Here is a 16,491-nt window from a genome sequence, read left to right on the forward strand (position 1 = left end):
GTATGCTAACACATATATACGGAATTTAAAAAAAAAATGTCATGAAGAACCTAGGGGCAAAACGGGAATGAAGACGCAGACCTACTTGAGAATGGACTTGAGGATATGGGGAGGGGGAAGGGTGGGCTGTGACAAGGCGAAAGAGAGGCATGGACGTGTATACACTACCAAACGTAAGGTAGATAGATAGTGGGAAGCAGCCGCAGAGCACAGGGAGATCAGCTCGGTGCTTTGTGACCGCCTGGAGGGGTGGGATGGGGAGGGTGGGAGGGAGGGAGATGCATGAGGGAAGGGATGTGGGAACAGATGTATATGTATGACTGATTCACTTTGTTATAAAGCAGAAACTAATTAAAAAAATAAATAAATAAACTTAAAAAAAATGGAAAAAAAAAAAAAAAAGACAATGAAATTAACAATCAATTGGACTACGCAAAACAGGTGTGGAGCATCTTACTCCTGAATTTACTTCCTAGAGGATGAGATTTTATTTAAAAAAGAGGAAAATGTTGTTTCTCTTAATAAAAGTACAAATGAACACACAAGCAGAGATAAATCTATGTCCTTACCTCTCCACCCTTCCTCTTTGGCTAGCTCTCAATTAAAACATGATTCATGAGAATCTATGTGAGTGTTTTCACTATTCGTTATAGTAATCTCTCACTAAGTGGGGGTAGTGATGGTTACATTCCAGAAAAGTGCCATGTTAGATAAAACCCTCATTGGAAAGTTCGATAGGGAATTCTGAAGAGAATAAAACAATAAAGTTAGTTATAAAGTAGAAAAGAATCTTTTCCCTAGGTTGTTCACAAGTTCATATTTTGAAAGCCATGATCTTCTGTGGAAGATGGAATTTGTATTAACCACACTTCTTTTTTTTAAAGTTCTTGATATAGCCCTTACTGATATTTAATGCTTTGGTTTCAAGGAACTAAATAAACTCAACCATATATACATACATACATAGAGATCACAGATTGTAAAATTTAAGCATACACATACAAAACCACATTGTAACAAAACTATGACAGGCAAAATGGTAGCTGACAAGGTAGTACAGTACACAAGTCTTGTTAGAAATTGTTATAATTTCTTAATATGTTAAAGTATACTCTGAGTTCAAATTTAGCATTCATTTGTTGGATTCTAAAGGGGAGAAAATTTAAACAAAAGTTCTCCCACATACAGGTCAGAATGAACGAATCACAGAATCACGGAATTATGAAGTTGGTAGACCTATTTCAATTTCAGAGGTAGAAACCCAGAAAGGCTACCTAACATGAGACAGGTCACAGAGCTGTCATTGAGGACTGTCATAATTTAGCATTTTTCAAGTACTGTACTCAATAATCTACATCTTGCACGCTTCAAACTATTTTGACAGAGGCTGTTTGTTTGTTGTTCACCTGACACTCTGTACTTGGAAATGCTTTACTGTGTTGGGCACAGAAACGGAATTTGGGGATGATCATTAAAATGGAGTGTCATAGATCCCCACCTTCCTATGGAATGAGGAGGAAATGCTGTCCCTCTGCAGAGATTTTTTAGTTGTCTTCTGTTTTGGGCTATGAATGTGTATTCGTGTGCTAGAAATCCTTATGATTCTCTCAAGTGAAGACATATGATTATTTACTCCCCCCCCCAAAAAAAAAAACAATCACTGTATTTCATGGGTTTTTACCATTCATTTAAACTGTTTCTCCGTTTACTTCCAAGAGTCCCAAGGAAGTAGTCAGGGGAGGCTCCTTGAATACTAGTCTGTGAGGACAACATGATAATAAACTATGGCAAGCCAGTTTATCTAGCATAAGTAGTATTGAATGATGGATGGAGTGTGGAAGGTGGAACACTGCCCAGTCAGAGGTTCAAGAATATCTAGACAGAATTCTAACGCTGCTTTCAGTTGGTTAAAGAATCATTATAGCATCTCTTCAGCTTTTTGCAAAACACCAAAGGGGAAGAAAACACTGTTGGGGAGTCAACCTCTTTGTCTCCTTTCCTTTACTGTCCTTTTTTCTGATCTCTCGTTTACTGGGGAATTCAGAAAATATAAAGAAATGGGTGTGGGGCATGTCTCTGGCTCTAGGCCTTATATGGGCATTCAGAGCTCTCAGAATGGTTCTGGCATTTAAACTTAATATGCAGCAGGCTAGAAAAGAGAAAGGTTTGTGGAACTCTACCAGGTATACTATTCTGAAGCTGAATGGACTTTGAGCACTGCTAACTTTGTATACTTGATTTGTTTCCTGCACTTCTCTAACTCAAGTTACATACAGACTTTTTTTTTTCCTTACCCCTTTGTTTTGTTTTTCTGTTTCCAGAAACACTGGCAATCAACAGGTGGGGAGGGCAAATTTAACATTAGCTTGCTAGTACGCTACTGTTGGGCCTCTCTAAGATGAAACAAGGTCTAGTAGACATTTCATCCCTAAACATCTAAAATTAGCAAGATTTGCCCTTGCCTTTGGAAGCCATGCACTCAGTCTCTAAACAGGATATTCCATTTCTTTTGCTCAGTAGAACTCCCCCAATTTTAGGAGCATTTCCATGAGTTGCACATAGTAAATATTTTTTTAAAAACATGTTATGTTCAAATGAATGAAATATTGTATGAAGAATAGCAGCTCTGATGTTATGATAGTCCTCAAGGGTAACAAAAAGGTTGTAGTTTGCGAAGAAATGATAAAACATGCAAAGGATTGACCTCTAAAATCTCAAATCTGGTTCAGCATCTCACTTTCATCCGTTGAACTAATTTCTTTCTTCTGTGCAAAAGTCACTCGGCAATCTAAGTAAGGAAGTTTTCCCAAAACAAATAATGAATGGAGATGAAAGATAGGTTAAACCTCTACCTTAAAAAAAATCAATAGTTTTATGAAGACTTGCATTTTCACAAGACATTTGAGTCTTCAGAACTCCACGAGAGCAAGAATTGTAAGCTCAATATATGGCTGTTATTAGACAGAATGGGAACGACAGCCAATATTAATGATGGTCTTCAGTGAACTGAGAAATATCCAGATAGTCATTTTCATTCATTGACCAATATTTTAAACTTATTTGTCTGGGGGGTCACAAGGATGGAATCTTACAGGTTTTATATAACTATCATTAATGGTTTATAGAATACTAATCAGTAAGACTCACTCAGAGGGGTGTATTAAAACTGAGAATGAGAGAACTAAGAGTTCAAAGAGACAGAGGCATAGCCTCTTCACAAGTCAGAGAAGATAAACATTCCCAGACAAGATGCCACAGTTGACAACTTGAGAGGTGAAGTCCTCATGCAAACACTAAGGAGATATGAAGGAATCTTTGTCCATACAGGGCTTCTGGAAATGAAAGAATATCACTTCATAGTATAATGAAAATAACATCTGAGGTATTACAATGACATGTTTATTGAGCACTTGCTAAGTGCCAGGCATAGAGCTCAGCACTTGCCATGCACTGTCTCATTTAATTCTCAGTGCAACTCCATGGTGTGAGTACCCCTTTTGTCCCTGTATTAAAGGTGAGGAACTTGAGGCTTAGAGAGCTTAATAACTTGCCCAAAGTCACAGAGCTAGTAAATAACAGATCTTACATCTAAAGCCAAGTCTGTTGGGTTGCAATGTCCATGTTTTTAAACCCTATGGATACCTGATGGGACTGGTCTCTGGTGGACACATCAGGAACAGACCTGTCATGACAGGACAATAATATAATTATGGTCAGTAAAATGGTTTGATTGCACATGTCCTTATCTTTGGACCATTTGCCTTTCTTTCCTCTTTTTCCCTCCCTGGTCACTGTAAATCTATTAGAATGGTGCCTGAAGAGCTTCATTCAATATGTCAGATTGGTGGGGGGAATCAGTTAATTAAAACATTTGTTAAGCCCCTCCTATGTCCTAGGCATCCTCTTTTTTCAAGAACTGCACATCTGATAGGAGAATACAGAAACTTAAACCCCAATTATAATTCTGTGAGATGAGTACTATGCCAGTGCTATGGACACAAATTTTAGTCCTTAGAAAATAAAACATCTTGAATTCTTCTTGTCCATTTTAGTTTCACTTATGCTACAAGGTTACAAGTTATTCTGGCTAATAGAGAAAAGGGGGTGGGGGAGGTTTCATGCAATCTTAACTTTTAAAATGTTAAGCACAAGCTTAACAAAAAGTATTATTTTCCAAATACTTTCAAGGGCATTTTCCTAGAATCAGGTAAATGAGAGCAAGCAAATGACCTACTTACAGGAAAAAATGCTCCAGGTTATAAAGGATGGGAAGCCAAGTGCATCCTGGAAACCACAGCATCTGGTCTTGTTTTATGCTTCATCTATCAATCTGCTGTTACAGGAATTGAGAATTAATGTCTCAACTACTGTTTCTTCTATTTTGACTGATGAATTCATATCTTTGTTATTCTTACCCAATCTCTCCCAACTCCTCTCCCATTAAAAAAAAAAAAATCATATGGAAGGGCATTTAGGAAGGGCCCAAACAAATCCTAGGGAGCTTACTCTTTCATTTATGCCTTAAAGCTCTTGCTAATGTAAGGTTGGTTACAGTAGGGTTAGACATCTTCCCAAGCAATTCCCTGGTTTGATCCATCCTGACTTTCCACAGATAGTATCACCTGAACAGTCCATTTTCAGTACTGTATTAAAGCTAAACAACAAAATATTGCAGATGTAAAAGAAATATCTAAGTTCTAGAAAATGTTTCTTGGTAGCATAAACTGTAAAAAATGTACAACTGGCAGTAGTGCTTGAGAAAAAGGATTATGAAGCAATGTAAGACTGTTTGTGGATTAGTGCTACCCTGATAATATGAGAAAAATACATATACACTAATTTCTATATATACTCATTTTAAATTATGTACAAAGTTTCAAAACATAAAAGCATGAAAAGTAGATTTACAACAATATGTTCTTTGAACTTTGCTGTTGAGTCTTTTTAGCTCTTGTGCTTTTTATAGAATGAAGCTATCAATTCATCTTTCCACTCCTTCCAATCTGTTGAAATTTTAATTTTCCATTATTTTTGCCTTGATTCCATCTTACTCTTTCTGCTGGAGCTTCAAGCACCTAATCTTAGCCTTTCTCAGTGCTTTCATGGCTTTAGACACAGCTTCATATTCTTGCTTTTCTTTCCCCACCCATTCTATTATTTAACTTATCAAAATAATATGATTATTTTTTCCAATGAACTATTTTTAAAAGAACCAAGGTTACCAAGTGACTCTTATGCTGGTGAAATTACTGCTATATAATTTTATCTATTTGTTGAAGCTCTGCTCTTTCTAAATCACTGTCAAGTGAATCATTTCTCATGTGCAATGAAAAGGGTCAGGTTTACCATGTTTATTTATCCAAAGATTTCAGATTTGTTTCTCCTTCCAAAGACACTTTATTCTGCATCTTGTCATGAGGCTTCCTTGCCTTGATTTCCTGATGTATCCCAGCTGGCTTAATGGATCAGCTAACCAGATAGGCTTTTGGGGCTGGGGCAGAAGAGATTTTTGCAAAAACACATCTAAAATTTATCACTGACTAGGGCAGAGTTCGTCAAAGTGTGGTCCCAAACTACCTATAACCAAATCATCTCAGATGCTTATTCAAAATGCAAATACCTGGGACAAAACCTAGAGCAGTTAAATGGGAGCCTTTAATGCTGGGACCTGGGAACCTGCATTTTGCCAAACTGTCCAAGTGAATAGACTCACAGTGAAATTCTACAGCTCCTAATCTAAGGCATCCTTTCCCCTTCAAGGGTCCAGTGCAATAATTGACCTTAGCTACAGAGCAAACTTATCACACCTCCATTCAACTAACAAAAACAAAGGAAAATTCACTTCCCTGAGGAGAGAACTGCCATTAACTGCCTTAAGAGGCATTAGTTTAAAAACAAACAAAAACTTTCTACAGTAAATATAACTATTTTTAATATCTTGATTCTGACATCACGGAGGGAAGGCTCAGAAGGTCTACCAAAAATCTGTTGTAATAATTTCCTGATTAATATTACATATAATGAATTATTTATTGAGCCCCTACTGTGGGCCAAATATGGTGTTTTGTGCTGCCAGAGATTATATAAAGCTATCCTGGGATGAAAAGCATATGTTCACTCAGCTCTATTCTGGAAGAATAGCTGATTTAGTGATTGCTGGAAATGAATGTACATGGTATATGGGAAGGCAGTCATTTGATGTCTTAGGGCCCAGACATAGGAGGCTTCCTAAGGATTTGCTAAATGAATATTAGGTCCAAAAAGTATAGATGTAGGTACTCAGTTTATAGCCAAACCACTGGAAAAGGAATGAGCAGCAATATTTATTTGAGGGCATGTAGACTCCTTATGGTCAGTCTTGATTACTTTACCCACAATTTCCTTTCCTGTGCAATCATACCGCAGATATTAAGCAGATGAATTGAGTCTAGATGCAACCATACTGAGAGCTCCACCTGATTCTAGAGTTCATTTAGGATGTCCCTAGTAAGGTGACCAACTACTTATGGCTTGCCTGAGACGTTCCCTGTATTAGCATTTGAAGTCCTATGTCCTAGAAATCCCCTTAATGTCAGACAAACTGGGTAGGTCAGTTATCCTGGCCCTTAGAGAAAAGCAGGTGAGGCTCTTAGTTGACCCAGTTTCACTCAGTGGATGATGGAAATCCATTACCATCTTGAATTTCTCAGCTCATTTTCCTTACCACTGGGTATGATTATCCTCACGAGCCACAAAACCTAAAGTTCTCTCCTTCAATAACCTCTACCTTTGAGCTCTGTCAAGGCATAGTCCCACGAGCATCCCAAGCAATGACTCAGATTGAGGATAATCACTGGGACCCAGTGGAGAGTCTCTTCTAAGACTGCTGAACACATGGCTTGTGTTTACTTGTAAATATTATCCTGGTCTCATAATCATTCTGAGATGAATAATCAGACTAGCACTCCCAAACCTAGCTTCATATCAGTTTTTTTATAATTTATTTTATGGCTGTAGATACACAAAAATAGACAAAAAGGCATGGATGCAAAACAAGAACCACTTACCGTATTAGATTCCATTCTGATTCTTGTCAATAAACCCAATCACAGTTTTTAAACATTCGTGCATTCCTGTCATCCCATCCTTATCCTTTAAAGCCTTAAGATTTTGTCATTTCGTGGTCTTACCTCTTTCACCTAGATTTTAAAATTTAACTGGTATCAAATTTCAAAGAGAGAATGTAAAGTGTAGGATTTGAATCAGATCTAGGTCCCAATAAAATTTTGCCACTTCTTAGATTCATGAACTTAAAAAAGTTTACCGCTCTAAGCTTTAAAATTTGCTCATCTATAAATAATAAATAAAGAGAAAATAATGGCTATTTTAGAGGATTGGGTTTTTTGAGGAATTCAGGTTATGGATGTGAAGCAAAAAAAAGCATATTGCCTGACACCTAGTAGACATTCAGTAAACTGTAGCTATGATCATCACTACAGTATCACAAGCTTGTAACAAGGGTAGCATTCACTACATTCAACAATCAGGCTGCAGAATTTTAGCCATCAAGGATGATGCCTAAAGCAGAGAGGCACAAACTGCCTTCCCGAGGAGCGTAGTAAGAGGAACTGTCCCATTACTTCATAGTCTCACCGCCTCTGTCTGAAGGAAGTGAAGCTTCTTATATCTGGGGACAATGTCTAACGTCGTCTCGCCCCTGGCAGCCTCTGCTCAGGAGGCGCTGGCTTTCAGATTTGCTCCCTGGGGACCTCTGGTGCCTCATCTCTCATTCTGCAAAGGGAAAGAAGCGGGTAAAAGAAAAAGGGAAGTCACCGAAGTGTAAAACCTGTTACCAGATGCCCTCTTTTGTCCCTACTACCAGGCCTGCCCCGGTAGGCTGCAGAATCGTTCCGCAGAAAGATTTTCAGGCGCCACCCCCAGGTGTCCGTCGGAGCAGACAAGGGAGAGGAGGGTGAGCTCACCCTAAAAACTGAAAGACAGATGGTGAGGGGTGGGGGGTTGGCCATGCGCGTCAGAGCTTTGGCTAAACGACAGAACAGCAGCGTGCGGGTTTGCAGCCGGGGTTGGAGAGGCGGGCGAAGGGCGTAGGTAAGGATCAAGCAGAAGGGAAAGGAAGAACTTCTTTGCGGGGAACACAGAACACACTTTGCACTCTCACGAAGGCTCCCGGATTTGTCAGTGTTGCGACAGGAGCCCGCGAGCAGGGCACGGACTTTAAGTGACAAGCGCCTGCCCCAATTCCATCTCCGAGACTCAGCTAAACTCAGAGGTTCCGCCCAGCAGAGAGCAGGTTAGGAATCTGGAGCGTGACCTCACTCCCGCCGAACACCCTCGCACCACTTCCAAAACCCGGAAACGCGCCCCTCCAGGCCCTCGGCCGCGGTGGCGCATGCTCCTTGCGAGGGGGCGGGCCGCGACTCCCCCCGGAAGCGTTCTTTCCCAGGCGGCGTTTCCTTCCTGTATGAGGCTGCTAGGGCCTCTTGCGGCCGCTCTTCTGCTGGGGGGGTGAGTAGCGGGTTTTCGTGGGGCTTCGTGGGACGGGCTCCCTAAAGCACCTAAAGGACTGGCTCGGGTCCGGGGAGCCGAGTGGGAAAGGTCACCGTGCCGTCCTCCCATGCCCCACCTCATTGCCGCCCCTCAGCTTCTCGCAGCCCTTCGTATCCAGCGGATTAACCTCCAAGGGCGTCCCGGGCTCCGCCTTGGCTTTCGGCCCGGCCTAGGCCCTTAGGTCTCCGTTAGCGCTGCCCCCAAGAGTTAGGCCATTTCCAGGAAATCTCTGTAGGCAGACGGGTCGCTGCGGGGGCTTGAGGTCGTTCCGGGCGACCTCAGAACCGAGGTCCTAGGCAAAGACGGACAGAATGAAGCGGGTCTGATTGTCGCACAGGCACTGCTACCACCTAGTGCAAAAGTGAAGGAGGTTCTTCAAGCCTAGGCACGCTTTCGCAGAGGATGGTGGTGTTAATAATAACCTGTCCTTTATGTGAAGGTTGGCAGGCTTTCATTGTCATAGGCTGTGTTCATAGGGCCTTGATGTCTGCGAAACTGGGACTTCTGGGGTTGAGAAAAACTTTGTAAAACACTGCGGTGAATTAGAGAAATGCTATGGTATGAATACTCTACTCTTGGTCCTTAACCTGTCAGTAAGCTGCTCATTGACGAGGTGGTACGATTTTTAATTTTTCTACCCTGAAATGGAGAACTCTTTAAAATGAAACTATCTGGTATCATATTTGCCTAACAGATAACTCTGAATTACAGTGTTTTGCCATATTTCTTGTACATGGCACCATCTATGTTTATGTGTATATTTGTGTATTTGTTGATCCTGATGTTGATACAGAATTGAAATACAGTCCCTACTGTTGTATGCATGTGCAACTTTTATTATATATTCTGCTGTAATGGTATTGTTACCGTAACGGCCTTACATTGCAGGCATATCTATGTCATATGAATGATAAATGAGTGTATAATAAAGTGTATACAGTTACAACCTACAAGGAGAAGTTTAAGTGTCCTTTCAGGATTTTGAAGTCATTTTAAAAGAAGGATGACTGTTTTAGAAGTGGCTATAGGTCCAGAGTACTGTATTGCGGTTAATAATTTAATTATAGTAAAGTATATAGTTAACGGAGGTTTTGTGTCTTGATTTTTTTAAAAGATATAAAAACTTCTCTTGATGACTGGGAGGTACTGATAGCAGTCCTAGTTCATGTAGTTCAGTGAACATCCAGTAGGTGGCAGTTTTATCGCTACTCACTCAAACTTTAAATAAATGAAAACATTTTATTCGAATATCACTAGTTTAAGTTAATAAATCTTTATTTTGCCTGTTGGTTTCTTCTCATCTGTGAGTATTACTCCCGCATAATGATACCACATATAACAACTGCATTTTCAAATTTACTGTGTTGGAATAAAGGCTAGGGAAGACAATTTTTCATTTCCTAGAAGGAGAGTATTGTTAACCCATCTTTAGGAATCCATGCTGATGGAAGAAAGCACAATTTGATTTGTTACATGAAAGATTTTAACCAAGTGTCTTCTTTCTAGCTTCATTTTTTTGTTGGTGGGGTGGTTGGTTGTTCTAGCTTCATTTTTAAGAAGATAATAACTGTACTATGCATTCCTTGAGTAAAGTAATTGTGTCTTAGCTATTATTGTATACCCAGTATATAGTAGGCTTTCTATATACATGGTCAGTAAGTGTTTTATTGTATGAATTGAATTATTTAACATCCCTAGGCCAAAATTTCTTTATCCAGAATGAAGGCTTTCAGTTATTTAGTTAAGTTTAAATTAAATAATGTATTATTGTGAAGTGAATGTCTCCCAGTAATGCAGAAGGTTGGAATCCTTGACTTTTCTTTTGGAAATCTTCCAAAATTCTGGCAGCAATTCTGTTGGAATGATTGAAGAGAATCTTTAACTGAATAGTGCTAGTGCGAATAGAAACAATAATTTTAGAGCTGGAACGACCATAGATATTAGTCTATGAAGTACCTAATTTTCACCTGTTTCTGAGCCATCTGTACAAATTTTGTTTTATTCCTTTTCACATGAATGCAAAATCTACTTTTTTTTCCCCCTGAGTCACATAGCACTCAGCACACTCCTATGCTGCGAGAGTATAATGGCATTATTTGAGGCTGAGATTCTATCTCAAAATGTGATAGTCACATCATCCATAAAAAACTTATTCTACTGGGTGGTCATTGCCTTTGATACAGGTGTGCATGCCTCCTGTAAGCCAAGCTGTGGTTGATGTAACTGCTTAGGCATATGTGTAAAAGTAGACATGTTGCCTCCTTTTTTCCTCATTATCTTGAGTAAGAGCTGTATAGTTGTGGGTCAAACATTTTGAAGATTCTGTTGTTTCATATTTAGCTAAGTTGTTGGAAAGAATAAGATGGCTCCAAAAATTTCATGTCACTTGTTAGTTGAGAAAATAGCATGTATACATTTCAGCAGGCCTTGGAAGCCTTTAAAAGTAAGTATGAGGGAAAAGTGAGTCTGTTCACAGTTTGAATTTCACTCAAAAATTACCTGGTATACCATCACATTAGTAAAGTATTTCATTGTTGGGCTGCCTTTTTTCAGTTGGATAAGTGTTATAGTCATTATTTTTCTAGGTTCCCTGACATAATTATTTAAAAGCTGATTAAAACAGTAAATGCTTTAAGATGTTTACTGCATTTTTCAAATAGAATTGTTCTCTACTTAAATTATATGAGCTTTTAGAAAAGTTTATTAAAAATTCTAATCTCAGTTTCCAAGAGGAGATTAAAATGTGTTTATTTACGTTTTATTTACTTAACATTTAAAAATCCATTTCTCTTTAAATAAAACACTTTTTTAAGGTAGGTAATGTTGAATTTGACTAAAAGTTTTTCTTGCTTAGTTTACGCTACCTATCAGTCTCCTGATTTTAATGAATCTAGTTACTACCTAGTGGCATTTCTGTTTGTTTTTCAAGGTTAACAATCAAGATGGTACATGCTGAAGCCTTTTCTCGTCCCTTGAGTCGGAATGAAGTTGTTGGCTTAATTTTCCGTTTGACAATATTTGGTGCAGTAACATACTTTACAATCAAATGGATGGTAGATGCGATTGATCCAACCAGAAAGCAGAAAGTAGAAGCTCAGAAACAGGTATGATTAAAATGTTTGAGGATCATTTTTCTTGTAGCTAGCAAATATTTTCCCATAAAACTAAGGATATAGTGGAATTAGAAATTAATAAGAAATTCCATAAGACCCATGTGGAAATGTGTTTTTATGTAATATTTAATTTCATTATTCCTAAAAAAAGTATTTGTTTCTCAAATCCTTTTGACTGTATAAGCAACTTAGAAGAAAGAATGATGAAGAATAAAAATATTACAGTATTTTGTTATGAATAGCCTAATTAGAATATTTTTGTCAGCTTATAAGTGAAGGAATCTAGGTAAAATTTTTCAGCAGACTAAACAAAAAATTTTTTCTTCAGTAATGGTATACATTGTGCTTTGTGAGACATTTGAAATGTTTCTGTTTTGTAAGTAAGTTCATTTGTGTCATATTTTAGATTCTATATAAGTGATATCATATGATATTTGTTTTCCTCTGTCTGACTTATTTCACTTAGTACCATAATCTCTTGGTCCATCCATGTTGCTGCAAATGGCATTACTGCATTCTTTTTTATGACTGAGTAGTATTACATTGTAAATATATACCACATTTTCTTTATCCATTCATCTGTCCATGGACATTTAGGTTGCTTCCATGTCTTGGCTATTGTAAATAGTGCTGCTGTGAACATTGAGGTGCATGTATCTCTTTGAATTATAGTTTTCTCCAGATATATGCCCAGGAGTGGAATTGCTGGATCCTATGGTAACTCTGTTTTTAGTGTTTTAAAGAATCTCCATACTGTTCTCCATAGTGGCTGCACCAATTTACATTCCCACCAACAGTGTAGGAGGGTTCCCTTTTCTCCATACCCCCTCCAGCATTCATAATTTGTTGACTTTTTGGGGGACTTCCTTGGCAGTCCAGTGGTTAAGACTTTGCCTTCCAATACAGGGGGTGCGGGTTCAATCCCTGGTCGGGTAGCTAAGATCCCACATGCCTCGCAGCCAAAAAACCAAAACATAAAACAGAAGCAATGTTGTAACAAATTCAATAAAGACTTTAAAATTGGTCCACGTAAAAAAAAAAATCTATTTGTAGACTTTTTTGATGATGGCCATTCTGACTGGTGTGAGATGATACCTCATTATAATTTTGATTTGCATTTCTCTAATAATTAGTGATGTTAAGTATCTTTTCATGTGCTTATTGGCCATCTGTATGTCTTTGGAGAAATGTCTATTTAGGTCTTCTGTCCATTTTTTGATTGGGTTGTTTGTTTTTTTGTCATTGAGTTGTATGAGCTGTTTGTATATTTTGGAAATTAAGCCCTCGTCGGTAGCATCATTTGCAAATATTTTCTCCCTGTCTGTAGGTTGTCTTTTCATTTTGTTTATGGTTTCCTTTGGTGTGCAAAAGCTTATAAGTTTGATTAGGCCCCATTTGTTTATTTTTGCTTTTCTGTTGCCTTGGGAGACTGACCTTAGAAAACATTGCTACGATTTATGTCCGAGAATGTTTTGCTTATGTTCTCTTTTAGGAGTTTTATGGTGTCATGTCTTATATTTAAGTTTTCAAGCCATTCTGAGTTTATTTTTTGTATGGTGTGAGGGAGTATTTTAACTTCATTGATTTACATGCAGCTGTCCAGCTTTCCCAACACTGCTGGCTGAAGAGACTATCTTTTCTCCATTGTACATCCCATGAAAGATTTTTGAGTAGGTGGGTGATATGCACAGCAGTGTTTTAAGGATACCTTACTGTATGCAGCATGTAACAGGAATTGGACTCAGGGAGACTAGGAGCAAGGTCTGTTGGCTATAGACTGCAGTAATCCTGGCAAAGACCTAGAATAAGGGAGTGACAAAAGGAGTGGAATGGGTGAAATAGATGAATGCTGGAAGGACTTTGTGATGACAGAGAAAAGAAAAAGGACATCTTACAGATGAATCTGAGATTTGTCTGGACTCCTCAGAGATTCATAGTATCTTTTATAGTTTTAGAATCTGTAGATGGGGCAAGTATATGGGAAAATGACACTTGATTTGGGCATATTGAGTTTGTGTTGGTGGTAGGAATCCAGAAAAATGTTCATCCAACTGTTGAAATTGTAGGTCTGAATCTCAGGAAAAAGGTCAGTCTTTGGAGATTCCTTATCAGATGCTCATAAGTAGTTGGACTCAGTAGAGCAGTGAGTCTCAGTGAGATGGCGTAGGCCCCAGGGCTATTCCTATGTAGCTGTCTATCAGTTGTGGGTTTTTTCCCAAACTACTCCTCCACTTTCCTCCTTCCACCATTAGGATTTATACATTCAAATATTTGTTGAGAGCTTATGTAATTGTCACTATGATAGATGCTGATGGCTGTATTGAGAGTGGTGAGGTCTCTAAAGGAGAGAAATTTATAGTCTGAAGTATTTTTATTAAAATAAAGGTAGAAAATTGATAAAGTATCCAACTTAGGCTGGAAAAAATATTTTTTTAATAAAAAATAAACCTATAGATAGTGAAAGAATGGACATAATAAAGAATAAACATAGATAGTGAAAGAATGGACATAATAAAGAATAAACCCATAGATAGTGAAAGAATGGAAATAATAAAGATAAGATAAATTAGTAGAAAATAGAATATGAGAGAATGAATAGAAATATAGAAAATGAATATATAATAGAGTAAATCAGTAAAACCAAAAGTTGTTTATTTGAAAAGACTGATAAAATTGACACTTCTGTAAAACCAATCAAGAAAAAAATGAAGCCACCAATAAGTATTACTAGGAATGATAAAAGACATGCAATAGCAGATGCTGCAGACATTAAAAATAAGGACAATTAATAAGTATGTCAATAAATTTGAAAACCTAAATGACATTTACAAACTCTTAGAAAATTATGAATTACCATAGCTGACTTAAGAATTAGAATACATGAATAGTTCCATAACTGTGAAATAAATTAATATTGGAAAAATATTTCCATAAAGAAAACTCCAGGCTCATAGAATTCTACTGGCAAATTCTAGCAACATTTAAGAAACAAATTAATAGTAACAATTTTATATAAACTCTTCCAGAGTGTAGAAAATGAGAAACACTCACCAAACCTTTCTATGAGGGTAGCATAACAACAATTCCAAAACTTAAAATGAATGTAAAAATCTTAAACAAAATATTTACAACCTGAATTCAGCAGTGTATAAAAAAGATAATATATTATGACCAGTTGAATTTATCCCAGGAATTAAAGGCTGGCTTCATTTGAGGGGAAAAATACATATATATTAATTTAAAAATGCATATATATTAATATTCTATATTAACAGATTTGAGGATGAAACTATGATCATATCAATGTAGCAAAGGCCTTTGTTGAAATTAAACATTCTTGATTTTTAGAAATGCTCTTAGAAAATAAGAATAAAAGATAATGTCTTTAGCATGATAGAATGAATTTACTACAGAAAACATAGTTCATGGTAGAAAACTGAAAGCATTTTCTTTATGGTTAGGAGCAAGTCAAGGAAGCCTATTGTCATCACTTCTATTTAACATTTTTACTGATTATTAGCTAATGCATAAGTCAAGAAAAAAGATAAGAGGTAGAAGTATCGGAAAAAAATAAACAGTTATTATTCACAGGTAATATAATTTACATAGAAAGCCAAAGAAAGCCTACAGATAAACTATCAGGATTAATAAGAGTTTAAGGACTGCTGGATACAAAATCAGTACACAAAAGTCAGCTGTATTTCTGGATACCCACCACAGTTGGAAAATGCAGTTTTTAAAAGATACTATTTACAGTAGCATCAAAAATATTCAGTAACTGACAAACACAAGTTATACAACATATTTATAGAGAAAATTATAAAACTATTGAAGGCTTAAGTTCAATTTAGTGCCAATTAAAAAATACCCAAAGACTTTTTTTGTTTGTTGTATTTTTCTTCTAAAATTTATATTGAGGAATAAAAGTTTATTAATAGGTAAGACACTCCTGAAAAACAAGACGTGTGTTGGGGGAGGAAAGATTTGCCTTGTTTATATCGAGACTTACAATAAAGCTATAGTCATTAAAACAATGTGCGGGCTTCCCTGGTGATGCAGTGATTAAGAATCCGCCTGCCAATGCAGGAGACACAGGTTCGAGCCCTGGGCTGGGAAGAGTCCACATGCTGCAGAGCAACTAAGCCCATGAGCCTCAACTACCGAGCCTGCGCTCTGGAGCCCGCGAGCCAAAACTACTGAAGCCCATGAGCCTAGAGGCTGTGCTCTGCAACAAGAGAAACCACTGCAATGAGAAGCCCGCACACCGCAACAAAGGTAGCCCCCATTCGTCGCAACTGGAGAAAGCCTGCATGCAGCAACGAAGACCCAACACAGCCAAAAATAAATCAATAAAAAATAAAAATAAATTAATTAAAAAACAAAACAATGTGCTATTGGCACAGGGGTAGATTGGCAAATATACCAGAATAGAGTCCAGAAACAGTCCTACCTGTAATATGGAAGCGATGTGTGACATAACTGGCTTTGCTTTGTAAATTATTGGAGAACGGATGGACTTTTCAATAAACGATACTTAGACCATTGGCTCTATATGGGAGGGAATAAAATTTGATTTCTGCTTGATTCCGTGCACAGTAATCTCTTCCTGGGATTAAAGACTTAAATTTATTCATATAACAGATATTCATTGAGCACCTACTCTGTGGTTCTGTATACCTCATCTGCATGTTCTAAAGATATTCTTTTTAACCTATCTAATTTTAATGAAAGCACTTTTTAGAAAAACAAGTGGCCAGAGGAGGAGGAATAAAACCAGAATAATGTAAGTTGTTGGTACCAGTCTTTCCCACCCCAACTTACCTTGAAGTAT

The 16,491-nt window shown here is 37.6% G+C and overlaps 1 protein-coding gene and 1 long non-coding RNA gene across 5 annotated transcripts in view; one reads left to right on the forward strand and one right to left on the reverse strand.

The window, feature by feature from the left end:
- Positions 1 to 1,008: 1,008 nt before the first annotated feature.
- Positions 1,009 to 8,363, reverse strand: LOC308621844. Of its 3 annotated transcripts, none has more exons than XR_014016512.1 (5): positions 8,146 to 8,363; positions 7,633 to 7,770; positions 4,239 to 4,330; positions 3,587 to 3,682; positions 1,009 to 2,788 (listed from the first exon to the last, which is right to left on the reverse strand). It is a non-coding gene; the product is annotated as an uncharacterized lncRNA (long non-coding RNA). The 3 variants fall into 3 exon arrangements; XR_014016513.1 differs by having other exon boundaries at positions 4,239 to 4,333; XR_014016514.1 differs by having other exon boundaries at positions 4,239 to 4,333; positions 7,620 to 7,770.
- An 87-nt stretch (positions 8,364 to 8,450) lies between these two features.
- ATAD1 (ATPase family AAA domain containing 1) overlaps positions 8,451 to 16,491 on the forward strand; it is a 53,435-nt gene continuing 45,394 nt past the window's right edge. The window contains exons 1-2 of one of the 2 annotated variants that reach the window (XM_081232160.1): positions 8,451 to 8,505; positions 11,477 to 11,651. In XM_081232160.1, the coding sequence (XP_081088286.1) occupies positions 8,462 to 8,505; positions 11,477 to 11,651 (219 nt within the window). In that variant the 5' untranslated portion in view covers positions 8,451 to 8,461. Of the gene's footprint in view, positions 8,506 to 8,971; positions 9,106 to 11,476; positions 11,652 to 16,491 lie in introns of those variants that run through there. The other variant, XM_081232161.1, reaches the window with a different exon arrangement.

This window comes from Mesoplodon bidens, assembly GCF_964165515.1.
Source record: "Mesoplodon bidens genome assembly, chromosome: 1".
NCBI lineage: Eukaryota > Metazoa > Chordata > Mammalia > Artiodactyla > Ziphiidae > Mesoplodon > Mesoplodon bidens.